The 22,122-nt window shown below is 46.7% G+C and overlaps 1 protein-coding gene across 1 annotated transcript in view; it reads left to right on the top strand.

Annotated features, from left to right (window-relative positions):
• SLC24A3 (solute carrier family 24 member 3) overlaps positions 1-22,122 on the top strand; it is a 483,939-nt gene that overhangs the window by 281,201 nt on the left and 180,616 nt on the right. Inside the window, exon 3 of the mRNA XM_032351525.1 lies at positions 385-461. Within this exon, the coding sequence (XP_032207416.1) occupies positions 385-461 (77 nt within the window). The remainder of the gene's footprint in view (positions 1-384; positions 462-22,122) is intronic.

A 22,122-nucleotide genomic window follows, 5' to 3' on the forward strand; every position in this document is an offset into this window, starting at 1 on the left:
TGGACCCCCTTGGTAATGCAGGGAAGCCTACAGACCTCCGCTCTCATGAACACTATAAATCACAAGGGGTGATCTAACTGCCTCCCAGTGTTGCAGCGGTGAGCAAGAGCTGCTGTGGGTATATAGGATAACGTATCATGAAAACATATCTGTTGGGGGCCGAGTCTCTTGTGCTTCTCACACTCCTGAGGTTTGTTGCCTACTTTCTTACCTGAAGGAAACACTAAATTCCAGGTAGAGATGTGTGAATGTAAAGATATGATTTTTTCTCATCCAAGTTCATGGATTCTGCATTAAAACAAGGACAGGCACGACTGTCCCAGTCTTCCAGAGCTGAAAATATTATCCTCTGTTCTGAGCTGGTTTTCTCTTTCCGTTCTTCAGCCCTGCACGAATTCCCCAATGACATCTTCACCAACGAGGATCGAAGACAGGGGGCGGTCGTTCTCCACGTGCTCTGCGTAAGTACCCCTTTTGGGTCTCTGCTGGAGGGTCCAGAGGGGGAGACCTGGCCAGTGGTGGGTGGGCATAGCGAGATGAAACCTTGGCGTGGGTCCTCCGAACCCCATGGAGGGCAGTCTCCAAATGTACCTTCTGTAGGAGGCTGCAGGCTCATAAGCTGGAAGATAACAACGTATTCTTTCCTTGATATCAGAGTCTAAACCATGGGTTCCCAGGTCAGCAAAATTTGCTGTCTACTATTTAACTTGCTCTCTCTCCTCCAGTGTCACCCTCTTGGGGAACCCTTTACTAACCAGCCTCTCTAGAATGCCATCATCTTTCCCCATCTGGGGCTTTGTTTTTCTCCGTATCACTGATCACTATCTGACATATTATGCTATCATTATTTGTTTCCTGTCCATCAGCCTCACTCACATGCAAGTCCAGGGGAACTGGGGCATGGTCTCGCACATGGCTTCTTTCCCAGACCCATTTCTGGCACACGGTAGTGACAATGTATTTGTGAAATTAACAGATTACGTGTCACGCCGCTGACACGGCATCTGACCTAGAGTAGGTGAGCAAAAAAACGTTTGTTCTGATTCCTAATGTCCACCATGGCCCTAGAGCTTCCTCGGAAGAACCAGGGCATAGAGGGTTCTCACTTTTCTTTGCCCCTGTTTGGAGAGTGTGGGGAGGGTGTGTACGTGAAAATATATCTAAGGAGTGGCTGCAGAATCAGAAAGACCCAGACCCAGGCCTGGATTAGGTACGCCACTGTGCTTTCCTGTCTCTGTGGTATTCACTCTCCCCCGAAATGCTCTTAATTCCATTTTGGTTATTTATTGCTGTAAAACAAATTCTCCAAATTTAGTGACATACCCAATGACCACTCTCCGTTATTCACTGGGTCTGTGAGTCAGGAGTTTAGAAGGGGCACAAAGGGAATGCTGTGCCACCGGACCTAGGTCTGGGAAGGGACAATCCAGATGGCTGACAGTGACCCCAGCAGCTGGGCTAGAGCCCTTGGTGCTGGAGAACACCCCTCCCAAGAGGGTTTTTCCGCCCTGGAGCCTGGTGTCCGGGCTGCAGTGACCTCTCCGTCATGGCTCCCTGTGGCACTCCAGTACTTGGAGAGGGACATTAGGTGAACAAGGAGGAAGCCCCGTGGCCTGTAACGCTCTGGCCTCAGAAGTCACATGCATCATTTCTACAAGATTGTATTACTGTCACAAACCCACCACAACTCAAGGGCAAGGGACAAACACCTTCCTTTTCAGACCACACTGGGGGCATGGGTGTGGAGCCCAGGTCCGCTGTCCTTGTTCTGCCTGTGGCTTCTGACAAGATGTTTAGCCTCCCTGGACCCAAAGCTGCTCCCAGCTTGACTCCCCTTGTGGTGAAAGCAATCAACTCTTTAGAGCTTTCCCCACTTGCCCCAACTTCCTAGAACTCTCCTCTTGAAGAAAAGGCACAAGAAATCTTTTTTTAGCAAAGACATTCTCTGAAAACACCATATAAAGTAGACTCTTTGCCATCCTCCCTGCCCTTCAGGAGAGTCACACACACAGAGCAATTAATATGGTTTCCAGCTGCCACCGTTGGCACCAATGAGGCTCCCCTGTCTCCAGGCTGAGGAGATCCAGTCATTGCAGTTGGACTGGGGTAGGTTGGCATTTTCCAAAAAAGGGAGAAAAGGAACTCTAGGAAGGAAAGGGAAGCCTCTGATCAAAGAGGTAGAGACTCGAGATTGCAGGACGTCGGAATGAACAGAAACTAAAGACAGGGAAGGTGGGGGCGGGGATCACCTGGTAGGCCCCATGAGGTGATTCATCTGCTGAGTGGGAAGTAGGGGGAAGCAGATTCCTGACCTTGCCATCCCTCCTTGCGTAGGGAGTAGGGTCAGGCATGGCCAGAGATGACCCAGCATGGTCTATGCTCTAGTCAGGTGACGAAGACCCAGGCAGGCCACAGAGAAAGGCTCAGGGCCATTTGGGCAGGGGTCCCAGAGTCTAAATACCCTAAGAACACCCCAGGCATGGGTGTTCATGACCATCAAGAGGAGGTGTAAGGGACTGAATGTCATCTAGCTGCCTCTGGGCCCCCGAAGAGCAGGGTCTGCCCATCCAGTGAGGCAAAGGCCCCAGACTTGTGACCTGTCACCCCAGCCTGCCCCAGGGAGAGGGTCTGAGGCTGTCCTTTCATTGGGATTCACTGATGGTCATGGTGGATCTAGACCGGAGAACCCAGTCCTTTCAGATCTTACTCTGAAACCTGACTAAACTTTTCATTTGCACTCAAACTCCAAATTCCCCATTCCAGTTGGGCCTCATGGGTTTGCTTTACACATGGGGCTCCATAGAGCTCGTAGCCTTCAGCCTTGGTCGATTCCTGGTCTGTGGACATGGGTGCTTCTGAAGACACCCCAAAACAGTCTTTTAAATCTTCACTTCACAACTTGCTTCTCTTTTTTCTTTGACTTTCCCAGAAATGCTTTCCCCTCTTTTGTGAGCTTCATGGAAATCAAATAGCCATTTCTGGTTTAACTTTCCAAAGGCTGCAGTTTTCATTTTCCCTTGAATCCGTCTGGTTTTGTGGATTTCAAAAACCCTAAATCCCAAGATTGCCCTAAAAAATACTTCTGCTTCTTCTGACTGTTCTTCATGGTTGGATTCTTTGCTAGTGTGGAAAGTCATCATTGGTATAACTGTATCAACAGTGAATATCCCCAAGAAAACACACTGGTCTTAGAACCTCCTTAATAGCCAATCTGTTATAATGTTGAGACACTAAAGCAGTATTCTCTGTCAGTGAGGAAATTTGCACCTTATAAGCCCATGGAGGCTGCCCTAAATAGAGAGAGAGGCCTGTGAATAATTTTGTGATTTAAGAATATCTTGTGAAATTTGCTAATCATCCCCCTGGTAGATAGTTGAATCTTTGAGATTATAAGACAAGCTAGTAAAAGCTTTTCTCATCTAGTAAAAGAAGCTTTAAATAATCAATATTTGAAATTCTTTCTCAAAATGGGCTTGTCCTTAGTAAGTCAATTTCCATTGCAGAAATTAATACCCTCTGTGTACCTTGTCAGCATTCAAAAATATTCTTCTTAAGCTTCAAGTCTTCTTTTCACATTTTTAATGTAATTCCCCTCTTCCGTTACACATATTTCTATGTGTGTGTGAGAGGTCGTATAAAGGATCATGTAAGGACCTATTTAGCTAAAGGCTTCCATTAAGGTTAAACAATAACCTTGTTGTTTAACCCTTAAAATGTCCCTGCTTCCCTTCCTCCAGGGGATTTACTTAAAAACAATCCTGGAAACCAGCTCCAGGTAACAAAGCCCAGATACAAGGGTGGGTCAAGCCAGTTGGAGACATCCGATCAGTGGGGGGTTGCATACTGTCTCCCTAGTTACCAAGGAGTATGGGCCCCTGCCCTTTGGGAGCCTTTTGGGCGCCAATTCTAACCAAGGTGATAGGCTAAGTCAAATGTCTACTATAGGGTAAATTGTAATTCAGTTGGTCACCTAGCATCACTGTGCAGCTTTCTCTGTGTGTTACAATTTCATTGGCTACCTGTGCGTGGCCAGGCCCGCCGGCATGGCCTTTGCCCTTAAAAGCTAGTCTGTGAAACAAAGAAGGGTCGCCACTCTCTGTAAGAGGCATGGCCCTGGCTGCTCAGTTTTATTCTTGATGTTTGGCACAAAATAAAGCTTTGCTTGACCTTTGATTTATATCAGTCTCACTCCTTTAATCACGGACCCGTTATTGGGGGATCTAACAGATCACAGTCTAAAAATGAATGTATAGCCCTTATGAAGGCAAATCCTGCTAAGTGAATCTGGCTGGGAGATGGGCTCATTAGCTTGTCCAGGAGCTCAGACCATCCATGGGCCAGCCAGGAAAGGTTTAGGAACGAGAATGTTTCTAATGCCCATCTTTGTGTTCTAAAACCTGGGTATGCTTGGAGAAGCCCCACTGGAACTCAGGTGTCAACCCTGTGCATGCAGAAGGGACTTCCTCCTCTGTGGAGCATTAGGGTCGCCTCCACTGGGGCCACACCAGGCTTCCCAAGGCAGCAAAAGAATGCATGAGCCACTGAGAGGTCCCTGGCAGAGAATACATCTGCCTCAGGCCCAATCTGTCCAGTGGTAGGGACTCCCTTGTCCACATCTCGGTCTTCACTGCACTCCTATATCCAGTGCTGATTTTAGGAGTTCATGTGTGTTCACAGGAGGTGGGCTCTATACGGGCTGGAGCATTTCAGAATTAGAGGCTAGATTTTTGTGGTGGGTCGTCAAGCCAGGGCTCCCTGGGAGTGGAAGTGAGGGCCATTGATCTCCAGCCCAAAGGTGTCCGGGGCTGGATCCCAAGCATGGGGACTTTCCTGTACCCCAGTTCCTGTCCATATTTCTTTTCCTCCTTCTCTAGCCCAAGGACTCTTTAATCTGGTCTGGGAATTTAGGGAAACTGGCTCTGTGAGCCTGCAACCAAATTCCATCTTGTTCCCAGATCAGCCTGCTTTTTAAACTCAAGGAATTTGCTAATTTCTGTCTCATGGTTCCATTATGACCTGGCTTGCTCTCCAAAGCTGCGGGAGGAAACCAGTTGGCATCCGAGGAAGTGATGGGGATATGAGGCAGCAGGGTTGGTGGGGCGGGGGGATGGCTGTTTAAATACCAGGCTCCCTCTGGAATTGTGTTTTTCTAGGTTCATTCCATATTGCCTCGATGTTGCTGGTTTTCCAGGGCTCCCAGACAGATAGAATGCCTAGATGTCCTGGATGTATCCATTCTGCCCTCCCTTTCCACACTGTTCCCATGCTGGCCTCTTTTGTGCACCTGTTCTGCTGGCTCTCTCCCTGTACCCTTCACTCTTTCTCAATTCCCAGCCAGCTGGTCACCAGCCAGACTTAGTTGCCTTCTGGGTCTGTTCTTAACCAGTCAACATGATCAAAGTACAGTCCTGCCCTCAGCAAATACAGACGTTGGGGCAGCTTCTGAAGGAGGAGTCTGGGCTCTGCAACCCCAACCCCAAACTACCCTCCTCCACCCAGAGCTTAAAGGAAGGCTGATTTGGATGTGTTCTTGGAGCAGCCAGGTGGGGGGTCTTTCTGGGGAGGGCCCAGGTACCACGTGGTCTATTCCCCTTTCAGTCCCGGGGGAGGAAGTTGTCTGGAAGGGGCCTCACCAAGGGATGTCATTTCCTTGTGGCCTGAGTTCCTTCCAGTTCTCTCTATTTAATTTTAATATCTGGAGTAGTTTCTCTGGATGTGCCCCTGTGGGGCCCAGATTGCTTTTGTTGAGAGCCAAAGAATAAACTATTTGCTGCAACAGCCGGTTATTAGAGGGCAGAAGGGCCAGGCTACCAGCAGGAGGTGGAGGGGGCCCCTTCCGCTACCCCTGCCCCGCATACCAGTCCAAGAAGAGGCAGCTTTGCATGTCAAAGCTCTTGGTCCACCTCCACCCCAGGGGTGATTTTTGTCTCTTCAAGACTATCCCTTGCTTTTTTGGCTGTGAAACAACTCCACTTTTATATGCCAGCCCTATCTAATAGAACTTTCTGTGCTGGTAGAAACGTTCTCTGATGGCCTGTGTATGTAGGCAGTCTGCTGGCCTGTGTATGTCCACTCAGCCCTGGAAGTGTGGTTAGTGTGATGGAGGGACTGATTCTTTATTTTTATTTCATGTTAATTAACATAAATTTAAATAGCCTCTTGTGGCAGGGGGCTGCCCTGGAAAGCCTTCAGATGGATTCAGGCTCCGCGTCTTCCTTTCCTTTTTTATGTTGTCAGCTTGAAATCAAGAAGCAGAGACAGGAAAAAAGCAAAGGGGTGTTGCTCCCTCATTTCATTCTCTTCAGGGCTAGCCTGGGTTTAGCAATTCAAACACACGGGGTACAGGGAAGTCATTGCCAGGGCCCAATGGGATGTTTGATGACGAGGCAAGACACCCAGATGAGGAGTGAGGACAGTTACCTGTCACCCACAAGCTCAGCACTTTGGAACAAGTCAGAGAACTTCTGACCTCAGTTTCCACATCTGTAGAGTTGCAGGTGCATAGTAGGTGCTCGGTAAATGGTAGGTTTTTGATCTTCACCTTCTCTCCATCCCACACCCCTTTAAGGGCAGCTCTCATGTGATCAGCCTGTTACAAACACCTGTCATGGGACCAGAGCCAGATCCACTCAGAGGCAGCCCTGTCCTCCTGAGCAGCCAGACAGGGGGCATCAGGAAGGCCTCTCTTCAGCTGGTGTCTTGCCAGACCCAGGGCTCTGGGAGAGAGGCAGTTGCTGGGGTTTGAAATGTAAAGGAACCTGTATGATCTGGTCAGCAAGGTCCCAGCAACAGTTCACTCACTGGGCAGACGTGTTTAGTTAAGGGATTTCACCCTGGAAGAGAAAAATGATTAGAAGAGCTTGTGGAATTTGCTGTTTACTCTTGGAAAAGTGCTGAGCATGTCCTTAATTTGTCAGTGTCAACACAAAGCTAAAACTGGCGTCCAGAGAGGATTAGCACGGAGAGAGTAAATTATTATGTTTCAATAGATCTTAAGTTATTCCCTCCCCTCCTTGCTCCTGGGACCCACTTCAGAAGGCTCAGGTTTAACCATTAGGTCTCATGGGCTTGCTGAGAGATTGATGTCCCCAGGAACCCTGAGCTGGATACAAAGCATGAAGAGGGTTAGAGCACACTCTTGGAATGAAATCCATCTGCGTTCCAGTCCTGGCTCTTCATTTATTAGCTCCATAGCCATGGGCAAGTTGCTTTGCCTTGCCAAGTCTCAGTTTCCCTCATCTGTCCCTGGAGATAAATATGGCAGCCACGTCATCAGGTTGCTTTGAGGAATACATGAAGGCAAGCATGCCAGGATCTTGGCAGAGTGTCTGCCCTGCATAGACAGTGCCCCACCTCTGCTCTTAGTACTTGCAACCTGTGTGTGCCTGCCCACCTCCCAACTTCTAGCCTGCACAACTCTGGGCTTTCTCTGGTCTGCAGAGCCCATTCTACCGGAATGCAGGACAGCCCAGAAGTAGCCCTCGGATGGAGCATTCCTTCATGCCTTACTTGGGCTAAATGAAACATTTGTTTTAGGTTGTATCCCAGAGTTGCCGGAGCAGGTAGAAGCTCTAGATGCCCAGACAGTGCCTTGCTTGATAACCCCTTGATTATCTGCCCAGCTCTCCCCCAGCTCATTTTCCTGCTTGTCTGTTGCTGCTTTCTGGGAATCTCCGCTTCCAACTAAAGGACTTGCACTGGAATCCTGATACCCAGTTCTGCTTCCGAGGCACAGGTTGAACAGATAAAACCTACCATTATTGTTATGCACATTGTTATGCCTGAGTTTTCAAGTCTGAGAGACCACCAAGGAGCCAAGCACTGATGCAAGGGTTTATTTGACAAGCTTAAGCTTGGGCCCAAGTATACCCGGCACAGCGGAGTAGGGACTTGGACCCTGAAACAGATTACAGTCAGAGTTTTTAAAAGGCAGAGTAGGGGTGGACTCAGTGGTGGGTGAGGATAAAGGGGATTATGGATGATGTAAGTCTCTAAGGAATTCTGGAAGCAAGGTCTCCAGGACTTTGAGGGGCTAGCTATTGTTGGGAGAAAGGTTATTTATTACCAATAATAAAAATCTTCTCGTGAGACCATTTAGATGTCTATCAGTGGGCCATATGTTTGGGAATGATTCTTGACACTATCTTGGAGGTTTAGAGATAAAGTTTTCTAAAGGAATTGTTAAAGTAGACTTACAGGATCCTGGTCAGACCTGTTGGAGTAGGGGGTCGGTCAGGGTAGGATTGTCCTTAGCAAAACCTCAAGGTGAGGGCAGTTAAGTCCCCAGGGGAGAGCCACTCTGTCTGTTTCAAGGGCTTGTCAGTAGGTAAGGAATTTTAATGATTTTCTTTTGCCTCTGTTTCCCACATTAGCTAAACTTGAGGTGGGATGGCCTTAATTTTCTTGGCCTCCACACAAATCAGATGCATAATGCCAGTTGCAGAATTAGGAGATTCCAGTCCCTTTTAGACATCTACAGACCAAGGGGTGACGTGAATTCATCTACTGTCTCTGTGAATCATATCCTGAACCCTGTATGATATACAAAGAGCTTGAGAATGAGCCTTGGAGCAGACACCATGAAATCTGGCCCCTAACAGTGAGGGCAGAGCGTGAGCACATGACTTAGACACCAAACATTTCCCCATGGGAGCCAGACACCGGGAGCCTGCTGTATGCTTCTCTTCGTCTTATGTATTATTTGCTTCAGTCATCCCTACTCTCTGCATTTTTTCATTTATTTCGTTATTTGGGAAATAAGTTTTATTTATGTGTTCCTCTGAGATGATGTTGCCAACAGCCACAATTTATACACAGTAGCTATGTGTTGACTATTTGAAGTTTTGTAGTAATTTTTCCTTTGAAAAGTGTAAATACCAAAGCTAAGTGAATGATCAGGTACTGCTGTTTGGATTTGTCATATGTCCTGGTTTAAAGAACTAGTCTGTGGCAAATATTCAGCAAAGCACTCTGGATAAAGTAGTCCATTACGTGCTCTAATTTATCAGAAAATACTCCATGTATTTTAAATGTTGATGCCTGGTGGTGTGGATCTTTGTCAGTGGTTTCCTGAAATCATCAGGAAACAGACAACAGAATCACTATTGTGTAGAGAAGCTCAGTAGAAGACCTGCGGTTTATCATGCCTTGCAGCATCAGAATAAGTGCTACCTGGAGGAAACTTGGTTTTCTGTTCCCTCTATCTGTCATGCCTCCCACCCTAACCCTGACTCTGGTATGACTCCTATCCGGAGTTTCTATATCATATATCATATATCACTCCTATCCGGAGTTTCAAGTTTAAACAACAACAACAAAAAAAACCCTGACCTTAAAGCCCAGAAGCTTCTGCACCGAGGGACCCAGATCTGCAGCCTGTTCCACAGTCTGAGAGCCAGTTTCCACCTCAGATTGGTACCTGAGGAGATCCTGTGGCCAAGAGGCATGTCTCAGGCAGGGTCCCCCCCCACCCCCCACTCCTGAAAAGTTGGCCCCAAGACAAGGAGTCAGGACAGGGGCTTCCTTGGGGGATGATGCTGGGAAGCACCCAGCAGGGCTAGGCAGAGGAGGGGGCATCAAATTAAGGCTATGTGGTAAGGCCAGTTACACATCATGGTCACGGTGGCTAAAGCTTAGCCCCATGGAGACTGGCTGATTGTGGAGAACCTGCCCCTCTGATCACCCTAACTGATGTGGGGGGTGGGAACCGCAGCCTCCTGTCAGTCACTGCTGAAGGCTGCACTCCTGGAGGAGCTGAGCTGCTCCAAAGCCCCAGTCAGTAGACGGAAGTTGTTCAGTTGCCACCCAGGCACGTGAGTACCAAGATTGAGGGTGGGCATGACACATCCCAGCCGGACCGCTCCAGATAGGAGAGGACTTGCACCTGTGCCCACACCATGAGCTCCTTCTGAAGATCCTGGCCAGTGCCTTTCTCTGCATCTTTTCCCCAGCAACACCTTCCGAGTCTGAGGCCAGCAAGCATCCTCTATGTGAGTTCACCCACTTGGGAATTCCCAAGACTGGCTGTTTGGCAGACGGTCCTGCAGCTTTTCCCAGACTGTCTGAACCCACTTGGGTTGGTGGGGAACAGAGCAAGTTGGTGTCTTCTCACGTGTGCCTTGTCAGACTCCCTTCCCCTGCAAGGGTCCTGTCTTGTCCCAAAGCCTGGGTTCCCTTCCATGTGTTCCCTCCAGCACAATGTCCGACTTTGAACTTGACAAGTTCTGTTAGTTCTACCATTTCTCAGGATTCCTGCGATGGTCAAGAGTTCAAGAGTTCAAATGCTGACTGCCGCAGACCCCCTGCATGGCCTTTATGACTCAGGGCCTCAGTTTCCTCATCCATGTATGAGGATGACGCTAGCCCCTACTTCATAGAAGTTCTGCTGCCAAGTAGGAGAAAGCAGGGAACATGCTTAGTCCAGTGCCTTGGCTACAATAGGAACAAGAAAACATTAGCTATCACGTTACTTTCATTACTTTCATTGTTCTACCCTTTCTTGGGTCCCTTCGTGTCAGGATGGTGGCCATCCAGATGATCTTTCTGGCTTCATTCTATGATGGCCATCCAGATGATCTTTCTGGCTTCATTCTTTTCCCTTTCCATTGAAATTCAGCACTATTCACACCAGATCAACACCCTGAATGCAATGTCCTGGTCATGCTCAGAACTCTCCCCAGTTACATCCCCCACCTACGGAGGGCCAACCTGGCTTGGAAGGGAGGGCATTGGGTGTCAGAGTCAGATCACCTGGGTTCAAATGCCAGCCTCACCGCTCTTTTTAGGTACAATTAATAGCTTTGGGCAAATAAACTTTGTTCTCTGTGCCTTAGTGTCCCTGTAGCATGAGGATAATAGTAGCATCTATTTCTGAGATGCTATCTTAGTGCTTGGAGCACAACCTGGCACTTAGGAAATGCTCCTAATTGTCAGTCATTGTCCTTATTGTTATTTCAGAGTGTCCCCACCATCTGTGCATCAACTAGTGTTCAGTTTTTTTTTCTTTTCTTGCCTTCTGTATACCAGTATAGGATAGCCTAGCAAAAATGGATTCTTCACCACCCACCAAGAAATCCCAGGGCCTCCCTGCCCATGCTTCCTGCCCATGCTTTCCCATAATCTTTAGTCTTCTTGCAGTTCTCCTCCAAGCTCCCTCTGGATGTCATCTCCTTGGAATTTTCTCTTACTTCCCATAAGGAGAAGTGGGACTTCACGTTGGCTCAGATCTGCATCCTATTCTAAATCTCCACTTTCTTTGTTCACCCCCTAAGGAACTTCATGCAGGCAGCCCTCTGTTAATAACACGTCTTGCCTCTCCCCTTCTTCTCATATGAGTGTTAGTGAGCTGGGACCATGCTTTAGTCATCTTTATGTTCCCGTAATACCCAGCATAGCACCTTGCATGCAGGAATTGCTCACTGAAAGTGTGATGTGTGAGTAAATGAATGGATGAAATGGGCTTAGTATCTTAGCTGCTGAGTATAGGGTCTGTTCACTAAGCTGGTAAGAATTAAGCAATGAAAATAATACGGTGCTTTCAGAAGGCTTGGGGATTCATCAGTTCCAAGTATAATGATATGGTCTTTTAGAGACAGATCTTCATTGAGAGAAGTGTACTGAGTTAAATGCTGAGGATACCCCAGCATCCAAAGCAGGAGTGGATGAATTAAGACAAGAACTCAGAGGCTTCATATTCCAGTGGCATGCCTTTCTTACCATAGTTTTGGTGCTGCCCGGGTAACTTGGACATTACAAAGATCCAGTGACGGTAGAGACCCTCCCTTACAGAGATGTGTCTGTTTCGCCCAAGACTCAAAGTCCTTTCTGAACATTTGCACAAAAACGTAGCAACTAAACAATCATCATCATTAATGATAATCACATTGTTCTCTAACTTGGTTAAGCTAAATTCTTTCCCTAAAAGATTGGCCTTGATCTACTGAGGCATTATTTCAGAACCAAAGGCAGTCCCCACCTATGAAAGGGACTCAAACAGTGTTATCAGTTAAGGATGAGCAGAGGTGACATTTGGGAACATGGCTTTGGTTTCCTAAGCCCATTTAGCTTGGAGGATCCAGTGATGAAAAAGGCTTGTTTGCAGCAGACACCAGGATTCCAGTGGGATCCCTCTCCTTCCCTGAGATGCCAATGAACTTCTTGCTCTCTTCGAAGGCTCCTGAAGATTTTCCAGAGCTGGTGCTCTCTTATTCTTATACTTTCAGGAACCACAAGGACCCCCAAAGATAACTTGTCCTTTCAGAGCTTACCAGCTGTTTCACTAGGGAATTTGGAGCCACTTCCTCCTGGTTCATGGGACATGTGTAGTAGACTGGCAACCATCAACTATCCCACTCACTGAAAATTGGGCCCAAGGTGGTACCCACTTACCCAACTCTTTACCCTTGTAAAGCCTTGTGTCCATGACAACCTATGGCTCTCTCAAGACTTTTTTATTTCCTAAGGTTCTCTTCACATTTTTCCCATCAGTTCTGGGAGCTGTTTGTAAATATATTTCTTGGTGACATGATTTTTCACCTAGAAATCTCAAAGCAAGTATGCAAATCAGGTCCAAATGTGGCCCTCATTCTTAAGTCTTTGGTTGGGATGTTTTCACTGATTCTCTTGACATATCCTTAGCTCCTTGCTAGTGAGCAGATTCCAGAGGTAATCATGGAATCTGTCAGCTATTTCTTTTGTCTCTGACGGTTCCAGTCTTAGGTGCAAAGGTAGAAGCCAGAGGATCTATTTTTTCCCTTCCTAAAGTTGTGAGAACAGTCTTTTCCTTTGTGATATGGACTGCAGGGATTAAGGCAGACATGTATTTTTGGCAGTTAGCATAATGCCTCTCAGCATTTGAAGCTATGATGGGACCAGCAGTTTTGGCATTTGCTGGGCCCTCTTATCCTTTCCTGGACACAGGCCCAAGTTCATTTGACTCCACCACTCTTTTGGTTTTACAGAGCTGGCTTGAGGCAAGACCCATTACTCTCATCTTTAGAGGAGCAGGGCCTGGAGGGTTATGTTATCTCCAGGCTCATATACACATAACACATCAGAGTGGGCACATTCCTCACACAGATGCACATCTATGGATTTATTACCTTTTATAAAAAAGACAATTGGAGATCATATTAGGCATGACTACTTAAAGTGGGATATTGGAGAAATGAAGATTGTGTGTGTGTGTGTGTGTTCACGCTTGTAATCTCTCCCTTAGAAACTCAGCATGAGTGGACATGCAGTCAGAATATAGTTTGAAATGGAGCTATGAATTTTTAAAAGACAGCTGCCTTTCATTCTCCCCTGTAACCCATTTAGCCCTTAGTTTGACCACCTCATCAACTGTCGCCACCACCACCATGCAATCCCCCTGTTGCTCAGGCTGGACTCAGGAATCAGATTGACTCCTCCCTTCCCCAACACCCATCAACAAGTCCTGGCCATTCCACCTTCAACCCATCCTCTCTCTCCAGCTCCACTGGCATGGCCATCATCCAGGCTACCATCATCCCTCACCTGGACCAGGATCTCCCCTCTCAGTTACACACTGGTGTCCTTTAAAAACATGTGGTGATCAGAAGTGCACTTCCTGGCCCTTCTGATCTCTCCAAATTCACTTTACCTGAAACACCTGCCATACTTCAACCCCACACACCTCCTGTTGCTCAAATGTTTCAAGCTCATCCCACCTTAGGGAGCTAGGTATATGCCCTTCCTCTGATGGCACCTGGACCCTCTGTACTGATGTCCCATGCCACCACATCTCAATCCTAGCTTACCTGTGAATATTCACTGATGGCCAGCTGCCTGAAGGTTCTGCTCCACTTTTTGCTCTGCTGGTCAAGGAACCATATTCTTCTATACAAAAATGGCAAAAAAAAAAAAAAAAAAGAAGAAGACGACGAAGAAGTGAATCTCCTTGTCTCCTTTCTTATAGTAAATAGACAAGTCAGCTCAAAGAGGAATCTGTTCAAACTAGAAAGGGCTCAGCATGACTGAAGAAGTAATCGACGATGTCATCCCTTATCAAATTATCTGGCCCTCATTTAAAAAAAAATTTTTGGAAAGGAAGGGAAAAGCTCTTCTGTGAATGTATTCATATAACTTGATTTAGTGATGGTGTTGTCACAGAAACGCAGCATGCCAAGGGAAGGGGCTAGGGTGCTCTGCACTGTAGGACACGGAAAGACTTCAGTTTTCCCCATTGTGATATTTTTCATGATAAGATGCAAAGAAAGCATACTCGCTGGGCATCAATACGTTAGCCATGCTGCTTTGGATGTCTTCAAATCAGTTGAGTAAACGAGGGGCTCTCTCTGTTTGTCTTTGAGGTTACTGGGTGATGACCCTGGACCTGTTAGCAAAGGAGAAGAAGGTATGAATAAGGGAGGATGTCAATATCTTAAGCTTATTCAGTTCCATGATGGCTCAATGGTGGGCAATCTTCTGTCCAGAGCCACCAGTGACCAACTCTGTGGCCTTGAATAAGTCACTTGCCCTTTGGGATCTTGGCTTATTCAACTTTAAACAAGAAAAATATTCTCAAGGTCCAATCTGACTCCAAGAGCCACCCCCCTCCAAAAAAAGACTCTGAGATCTGTAGTTTGCACAGTAGAAGCCCCCTAGTGACTTCCCCCTTCTGAGGAGCCTGGAGTTCCTGGATATACATGGGAGTCATGATATTTCCCAGCTAACACTCGCCAGGCAGTCATGACGAGCTTCAGTCCTGGGCTATAACCAGGCACTCTCAAAGGCTCTGTATCTTCTTGTCATGGGTGAACAGGCATGCCTCCATGGTCCTGGGGTTAGAGCAAGTCACGTGGCCAACATGGGCAGAAGAAAAGCCTACAGCTGCTCAATATAAGGAATAGAACTCTTGTCCAGAAACAAGAGCCAGTGCCTCTCCCAAAATAACATTAACAGCTGCAGGCCAAATGCCAGATGATGCCAGACATGGTTTGCCCGTGGCTCACTGTGTCCACATCACTTCTTGCCAGCCACAGGCACCAGGATGGGACCTCAGCAGAAAGGCCACTTGATGTTTTTTTGCTCCTCTGCTGTAAGCTTGTGGGGCAGGGATGCCCCTGTTCCATTTTTCAGCTGTAGATGGGCCCAGCTGCAGTCCAGGTGCATCAGAGCTGCCCTGAAGTTCAAAAAGCAATCAACCAAGTTGTTGGAAATTTCTCATCTCCCACTAAGATGCTTACAAGGAAGGATGGGGGAGAGAAAAATGGGTCAGGTATGAAAAAAATAATGTACAAATCCAGCTGCCCAGTTGTTTTGCTCCCAGGCCATGAAGAGAAAGAGGAAGGGAGAAGTGTGCTGGGTCTTCTGCACACCCTCTCCTCTGATTCCCCACCCCCACCACCACCACCTAGTGTCTGTCACCCTCTCTGTTTTATAATTGAGTAAGCCAAGGGCTGGAGAAGTCACTAGTCCCCGGGAACAAATTGCTTGTGTCCTATTTAGACCAATGCCTGTGTTAGATACCTTGGCTTCCATCAAACAAAGAAGTATTTCCTGGGACCTTTGTAAATGAGCAGTGCAGAATGGACACAAGGAGGGATAGATAAGCATGGTCCACACCTGCTCGGAGTCCGACATCTTGTAAGACATGAACTGGGAAGCATCACACAGCAGTGGAAGATGTAACCGTGTGCATGTCGGCTTTTCCTGCCACATGGCTGTTCTCATTCCCATTGTGCTGATGGAGGGATAAGACACTGAGCTGTTAAGTGACTTGCCCCATATCATATAGGTATTACCTTCTGCCATTTTACAAGTTGAGGAAACTGAGGCACAAAGAAATTAAGCGACTTGCAGAGCACATAGCTCAGGAGTCAGAGCGGAGTCTGACCCCAAGCCTTAAGGCTCCAGAGTAGGGGTGGTAGGAGGGAGAGAGCCTCCCTCCCAGGACAGTGACTTGAATGGCAAGTTTGGAAAGGGTTCCAGGCATGATCAGTGGGCATGTCTGTTCAAGGTTTTCAGTCTTTATTCTAGATAAGCTCTAGAAACAACCTCCTGAGCTGCCAGAGAAGCCAGGGGGTCCTCAGGAGTGGGCATGGGGCCCTCAGGGTACTGTCAGCCAACCTCAAGTCCAACACCAAGTGGGTTGGCATTCTTGGGCAGGTTTTGCATCCCTCCATGTCTAGATCCAAGAGTGACTAGGGTCTGTCCTCACCACTTCCTCATCTACACCTTCAGGAGAGGGACCACCAGACCAGGCTCTGGTCACCGCTTGGGCCTGGGCCCTGCCCTGGCCCTTTGCTCTCGTCTGAGCAGCTGGGCTGCATCAGAGAGTGGGACCCTGGGGCCAGTGGTGTTTGCTGGGCTCAGCCAGCTCTTCTTTTACCCTCATTTGTCTGAAATTCCGGAAGCCTTTGAATAGCACGCGTGATAATTACAGAATTCCCACATATATTGATGAGAAACAGCTACATAAATAGCATAGCTTGGTATTTACGAAGTACCAGTTTTCTGTAAATATAGAATTTTGGTAATTACTGCCAAGCAGCTCGTCCACCTTCTGGAGCTCTTCCCAGGGGACACGTCACATCATCTCTGTGGCCAGTGTCGTGGAGTAAGCGGGCACAAGTCCATGAAGCAAATAGGCAGTCTGGAACCAGTGATCCCCAATCTATTTTGGAGTATGGGGATTCCTTTTTGACAGACGAGGAGTGTGTTGACCCCTCCTCCACCGTCTATGCACACGTCTGTCCACCGTTCCAATAAGCCAAGCTTCTCAGTGGGCCCCTGGTCCACAGATTGAAAACCAAGTTTCCTTTACTGACCTAGAGTAGCATCTCCCACCCTGCTTTCTCAGGGCACTCCTGGAAGGAAGATGGTCATAGGTATGATGTGGAAAATAAGGATTCTTTAGTAGCATGTTTAAGAAATGTTAAGGTATTATGTATTTATTTTCTCAATGCAGGATTTCTCACAAACTCCAAATATGCTGTGTTGGGCCATAGCCCTCCATATGGGACATATAATAGGAGGGCTTTCAAACTCACCATAGATTCCACCTCTTCACAGAGTAGTTCATAAGAGTTTGCAAAGCATCCTACTTTGGGGAATAATGACTAACCATCCTCAGGGCTCATTAATTGATCTTGGCTCAGCTCTCAAAGGAATGGTATTATATCCGTTATCTTTCACTGCGTAACAAATAACTCTCCATTTTAGTAGCTGAAACCAACAGCCGTTTATTCAGGTTCTGGTTCTGTTGGTCAGCAGTTTGGGCTGAGCTCAACAGGGTGGTTCTTTTGATCTTGGCAGACCTTCCTCATGTGTCTGTGGTTGGCTCTCAGCAGCCAGATAGCTTGGCCGTGGACAGATGACCAGCTGACAGCTGGGGCAGTGAAAGCTATTGGGCCACACGGTGTATCATTCTCCGTCAGGCCATCCTGGGTTTAGGGTTCCAAGAAAGGATAGGGTTCCAAGAAAGCAATCGGAGGCAGTACTACGCTCACCTCTGCCACATTCTGTTGTTCAGAGCTGTTCACAAGGTCAGCTCCCATGAATCCTAAGCCAGGGAGAAATGAGAAATAGAACTGGAAGATTCTAAATGTCTAGGGTCTTTGGAGAGGCAATTTGTTTGGGAGAACAGGCCCAGAGTTATTGTTGAAGCTGGAATCCTATAACAAACAAAAAGAGAACCTTGATTGCATGTTTATTTGGAGGTGCCAGAGAGGGAGGGGTCGCTGCTGGAGATGACACAAGACTAAATCCACTCTGTAGTCCATTCCTCCGTGTGCCCACTAGAGGTGAGTCTAAACTTCTCTCTCCCAATAAAATAGTATTCTTAGGCATGGAACCCTACCAATGAGAGATGACCAGGAATACCCCTTTAGTTACCAAGAGTATGAAGTTAGATTCTTTCAAGCCTGCTGCAGCAAGGGAGAATGTTCCCGGAGGAGCATTGGGAATGTCTCTGGAAGAGGAAGTTAGCCTTGGGCCACATGCCTTTGAGGAGGGATGGAGGAAGAAGGAATGGTTGGGTAGTGGTTATTTGGGGTTCAGGGTTCAATTTTATCCATGTGCTATTAGACACAAGGCTCAGAATTTGCCAGTTTATATGGAAATGTCTGAATTCTGTTGGGATCATTGTGATTTGGTTGCTGGTGGGCAAATTTTTGTTTCCTCATAGACGAGGATGGTAGTTGGTCAGTAAGAGACTGTGCCATGTGCTAGCCTCAGCTGTGCATGGCCCTGAGATGCTTCATCATGTCAGAGGCATCGCAGTCTCAAGAGTGAATTCCCAAATGGGGCAAAGAGTTAAGCTGGCAGGTTGCAACCTTGGCCCTCCCCTGAGACTTCCTGTTGGCTAAGGGAAACACTACACAGGTGGCCATTGCTCAGAGGAACCCTTGCTTGGTCAGCCTTCAAAGTAGCACAAGGATTGGAGGAGTGACTCTTGGAGTATCCCTGGGCAAGCCACTAGACTGCCAGTAGTAAAACCAGCAGGTGGCTGCCTGTCCCTGCCCAGCTCTTAGACATTCAGGGAAGTTTGTAGAAAATCATGCAAGGAGCACTTTGAGAGCACACCATCACACATGGTGTCTCTGGATGAATGACAAAGGGCCAGTGACAAAATGGCACCCCTTCCTGAGTGAAACAAGGCAAACAGGGCATGGAACTTAACCACAGAATGGAGACCAGCAGCTCACAACCCTCCGTGGAAAGCCTTGTGCAGTGTGCACAAGCTACACAGCTGTTCTCAGCAGTCCAAATTCTTTGGAAGGAGGTTTTCTATTCATCATCTGTAGCAGGGTGAAGAGTGTGGCCATTACTCTGCTTAGTTCAGGACTTTATGTGAGATCATTGTTTGTTTTAGCTCATAGCACTTAATAAAGAAGATTCTTTACCCTACATCCATCAGTCAATGAATGTACAGTCGATTCTCGTTAGTCACAGATTCTGTATTTGCATATTCATCTACTTGCTAGAATTTATTTGTAACCCCCAAATCAACGTTCATGCTGACAGACATGCACAGAGTGGTGACCCCGTGTGCACGTTCTTGGCTGAGGTTGAACGAGGCAAGGCTCTGCGTTCTTGTCTCAGCCAATACTGTCAACAAGCATCCTCTTCACAGTCTTCCTAGTGCCAGGGTTTGTGCATTTTTGTGCTTTTTGTTGGTGATTTGCTGTTTAAAGCTGTCTCCAAGCATAATGCTGAAGAGCTGTCTAGCATTCCTAAGCACACGAAGGTTGTGATGTGCCTTACAGAGAAAATAACGCGTGATAGATAAGCTTCATTCGGGCATGAGTTATAGTGCTGTTGTCTGTGAGTTCAATGTTAATGACTTGACAGTATTTATTAAGTGAGGTGTTGTTAAACAGAAGCACCCATAAAACAAGGTTCTGTGTTAATCATTTGATGACAGTGGTGTGAGTTGGGGCTCTCAGGAACCCTGCATTTCCTCTGTGAGGAATGCTTCAGTATTCCCAAAGTCTGTGTTCCCAGCGATGGGAGAGGGCATAACTACTGTGAATAAGGAGATTCAGGGATGTGGCCACTGCCTCCTTGGGATTCACCAAGTCCTCAGTGGCAGTTAATGGACAGAGGACCCTGGCCTTCCTCAGCAGGAGCAAGGAGCTAATTTGAAGTGTATCAGGTGAGAGCATCACTTTATTTGAAGCATTTGGAATTGCCTGCAAGGCAGGGACACCTGTGTTCATGTGCTAATACCAAGACACATTCAAGAGCTAAATATTAAAGCGATCTGGATTGTCTGTGTTAATGTTCCTCTCCATTAATGCAAATTTGAGAGTTAACAGTATTTTCATTTGCTTTGTAAATTTTGAAACTGGGTCTCTCTCTTTAGTTAATATACTCCAGATTCCTTCATCACCATAATGATGAGGTATTCTCATGAAAACTGGACCTTTTGGGCGTGCCTGGGTGGCACAGTTGGTTAAGCATCCAATTCTTGCTTTCGGCTCAGGTCATGACCTCATGGGGGGTAACGTCGAGCATCAGCCTCCATGCAAGGAGTCTGCTTGAAGAGTCTCCCCCTCTACACTCCCCCCCCAATAAATAACCTTTTTTAAAAAATTGGGCCTTTTGTATAAGGGCCTTTTTTCCTCTTTTTCCTTGCCCTAAATTCTCCTTTTAGGGGAGAATTGCCCTAAATCATATTCACAGAGCATATTTTTTTTTTTTTTAATGTTTTTTTTTTTTTTTTTTTTTTTTTTTATCAGCCATCAAAAATGAAATCTTGCCATTTGTGACGACGTGGATGGAACTAGAGCGTATCATGCTTAGCGAAATAAGTCAATCGGAGAAAGACAACTATCACATGATCTCCCTGATATGAAGAAGTGGAGATGCAATGTGGGGGTCTTGAGGGGTAGGAAAAGAATAAATGAAACAAGATGGGATCAGGAGGGAGACAAACCATAAGTGACTCTTAATCTCACAAAACAAACTGAGGGTTGCCAGGGGAAGCGGGGTAGGGAGAGGGTGGTGGGGTTATGGACATTGGGGAGGGTATGTGCTTTGGTGAGTGCTGTGAGGTGTGTAAACCTGGCAGTTCACAGACTTGTACCCCTGGGGCTAATAATACATTATATATTTATAAAAAATTAAAAAAATATTTTAAAAAGATTTTGTTTATTTAGATAGAGCTCATGAATGGGGAAGGTACAGAGGGAGAAGGAGAAAGAGAATCCTAAAGCAGACTCCCCACTGAGCAGAGTGCACTACAGGGCTAGATCCCAAGTCCCTGAGATCGTGAGCTAACCTGAAAACAAGAGTTGACGCTCAACCAACTGAGCCACCCAGGACCCCCCTTTCAGAGCACCCTTATAGACAGTCCCTGAGAGAAAGGGCTACTTGGGGAATGTGACATGCACTCTGCACAGTTGTTTACTCTTTTTTGGCTAGTTGAGGGGCACTTGTATTTTACAGATCATAACAGATTTTCTGTGTTTCTAATTTCTCATCTGACTCTGCATCTCTTCACTCTTCTGGTTCCTTTTATGTCCTTTCCTTTCTTGTCTGGCATTTTAAAGATTAGATTTTTTTCCCTTGTTATATGCCTACTTTAGTGGCAAGAATTTCATTACCATGGACAAAAAAATACCAATTCCCCAACTGTGCCTGTCGCAGAGACTTTCTGACGGTCACTTCTCTTACTCCTCAGCATACCCATGTTTTCCTCCAGGCTCAGGAGTTCAGTTCTAAGTAGAGAACCCAGTTCCAACCTTATCCTTTCCCCCCATTATCCTTACCATTCCCAGGCTTCTCTCCCATTTCTCTTTTATACCTCTTTACCCAGTGGCACATTCCTAAGCCTAGTAGTATTTTCAAATCACAATAATGTGTGTGTGTGTGTGTGTGTGTGTGTCTGTCTCCATCAAAGAATGTGTATCCAGAATATGCAAAAAAAAAAAAAAATACTGTTACATATCAATAAGAAAAAGAAAGCAACCCTAGGAAGGGAAAAGCACAAAAGTCTTAAACAAGCATTTTCATAGAAGAGGAAATTCAAATGGTCAGTGGATATATGAAAAGTTGCTCAGGCCATCATTCACCAGGGAAAGTTAATTAAAACCAGAATAAAGTACCACACCACATCTACCAGCATGCCTGAAATGAAAGATGGACAATCCCAAGTGTCGACAGGGATGTGGGGCCCCCGGACTCTCTTCTGCCAGTGGTGGGAATATAAATTGACGCAGTCACTTAGTGAAACTGTTTGGGAGTCATTTACTGAAGCTGAGCAAGCAACATGGGTTTGCACAGTGACCTAGCCATCCTACTCCTATGCTATCCACAGAAATGTGTAGTATGTGTGCACCAGCTGTACGAGAATGTCCATGGAAGCACTGTTCTTAATAGCCACACTCTGGAAACTACCCAAATGCCCATCAGTAATGAAAGAGAAAGATAAATCCTGCTCTCATCCCACTATGATAATGATCCACACTGATCTCTAACAACTTGCAACACTGGTTGAATCTCACCAACACAGTACTGAGCCAGCCACAAAGGAGAGTGGACTGTAGGATGCCACTTAGGTTAAAATACAGAAACAGAAGTCAGGATAATGGTTGGCCTTACAGGTTAAAGACTACAGGGAGGATTTTGAGGTGCTGGTCATGGTCTGTTGTTTCT

This window comes from Mustela erminea, chromosome 7 (assembly GCF_009829155.1).
Source record: "Mustela erminea isolate mMusErm1 chromosome 7, mMusErm1.Pri, whole genome shotgun sequence".
NCBI classification, from domain to species: domain Eukaryota; kingdom Metazoa; phylum Chordata; class Mammalia; order Carnivora; family Mustelidae; genus Mustela; species Mustela erminea.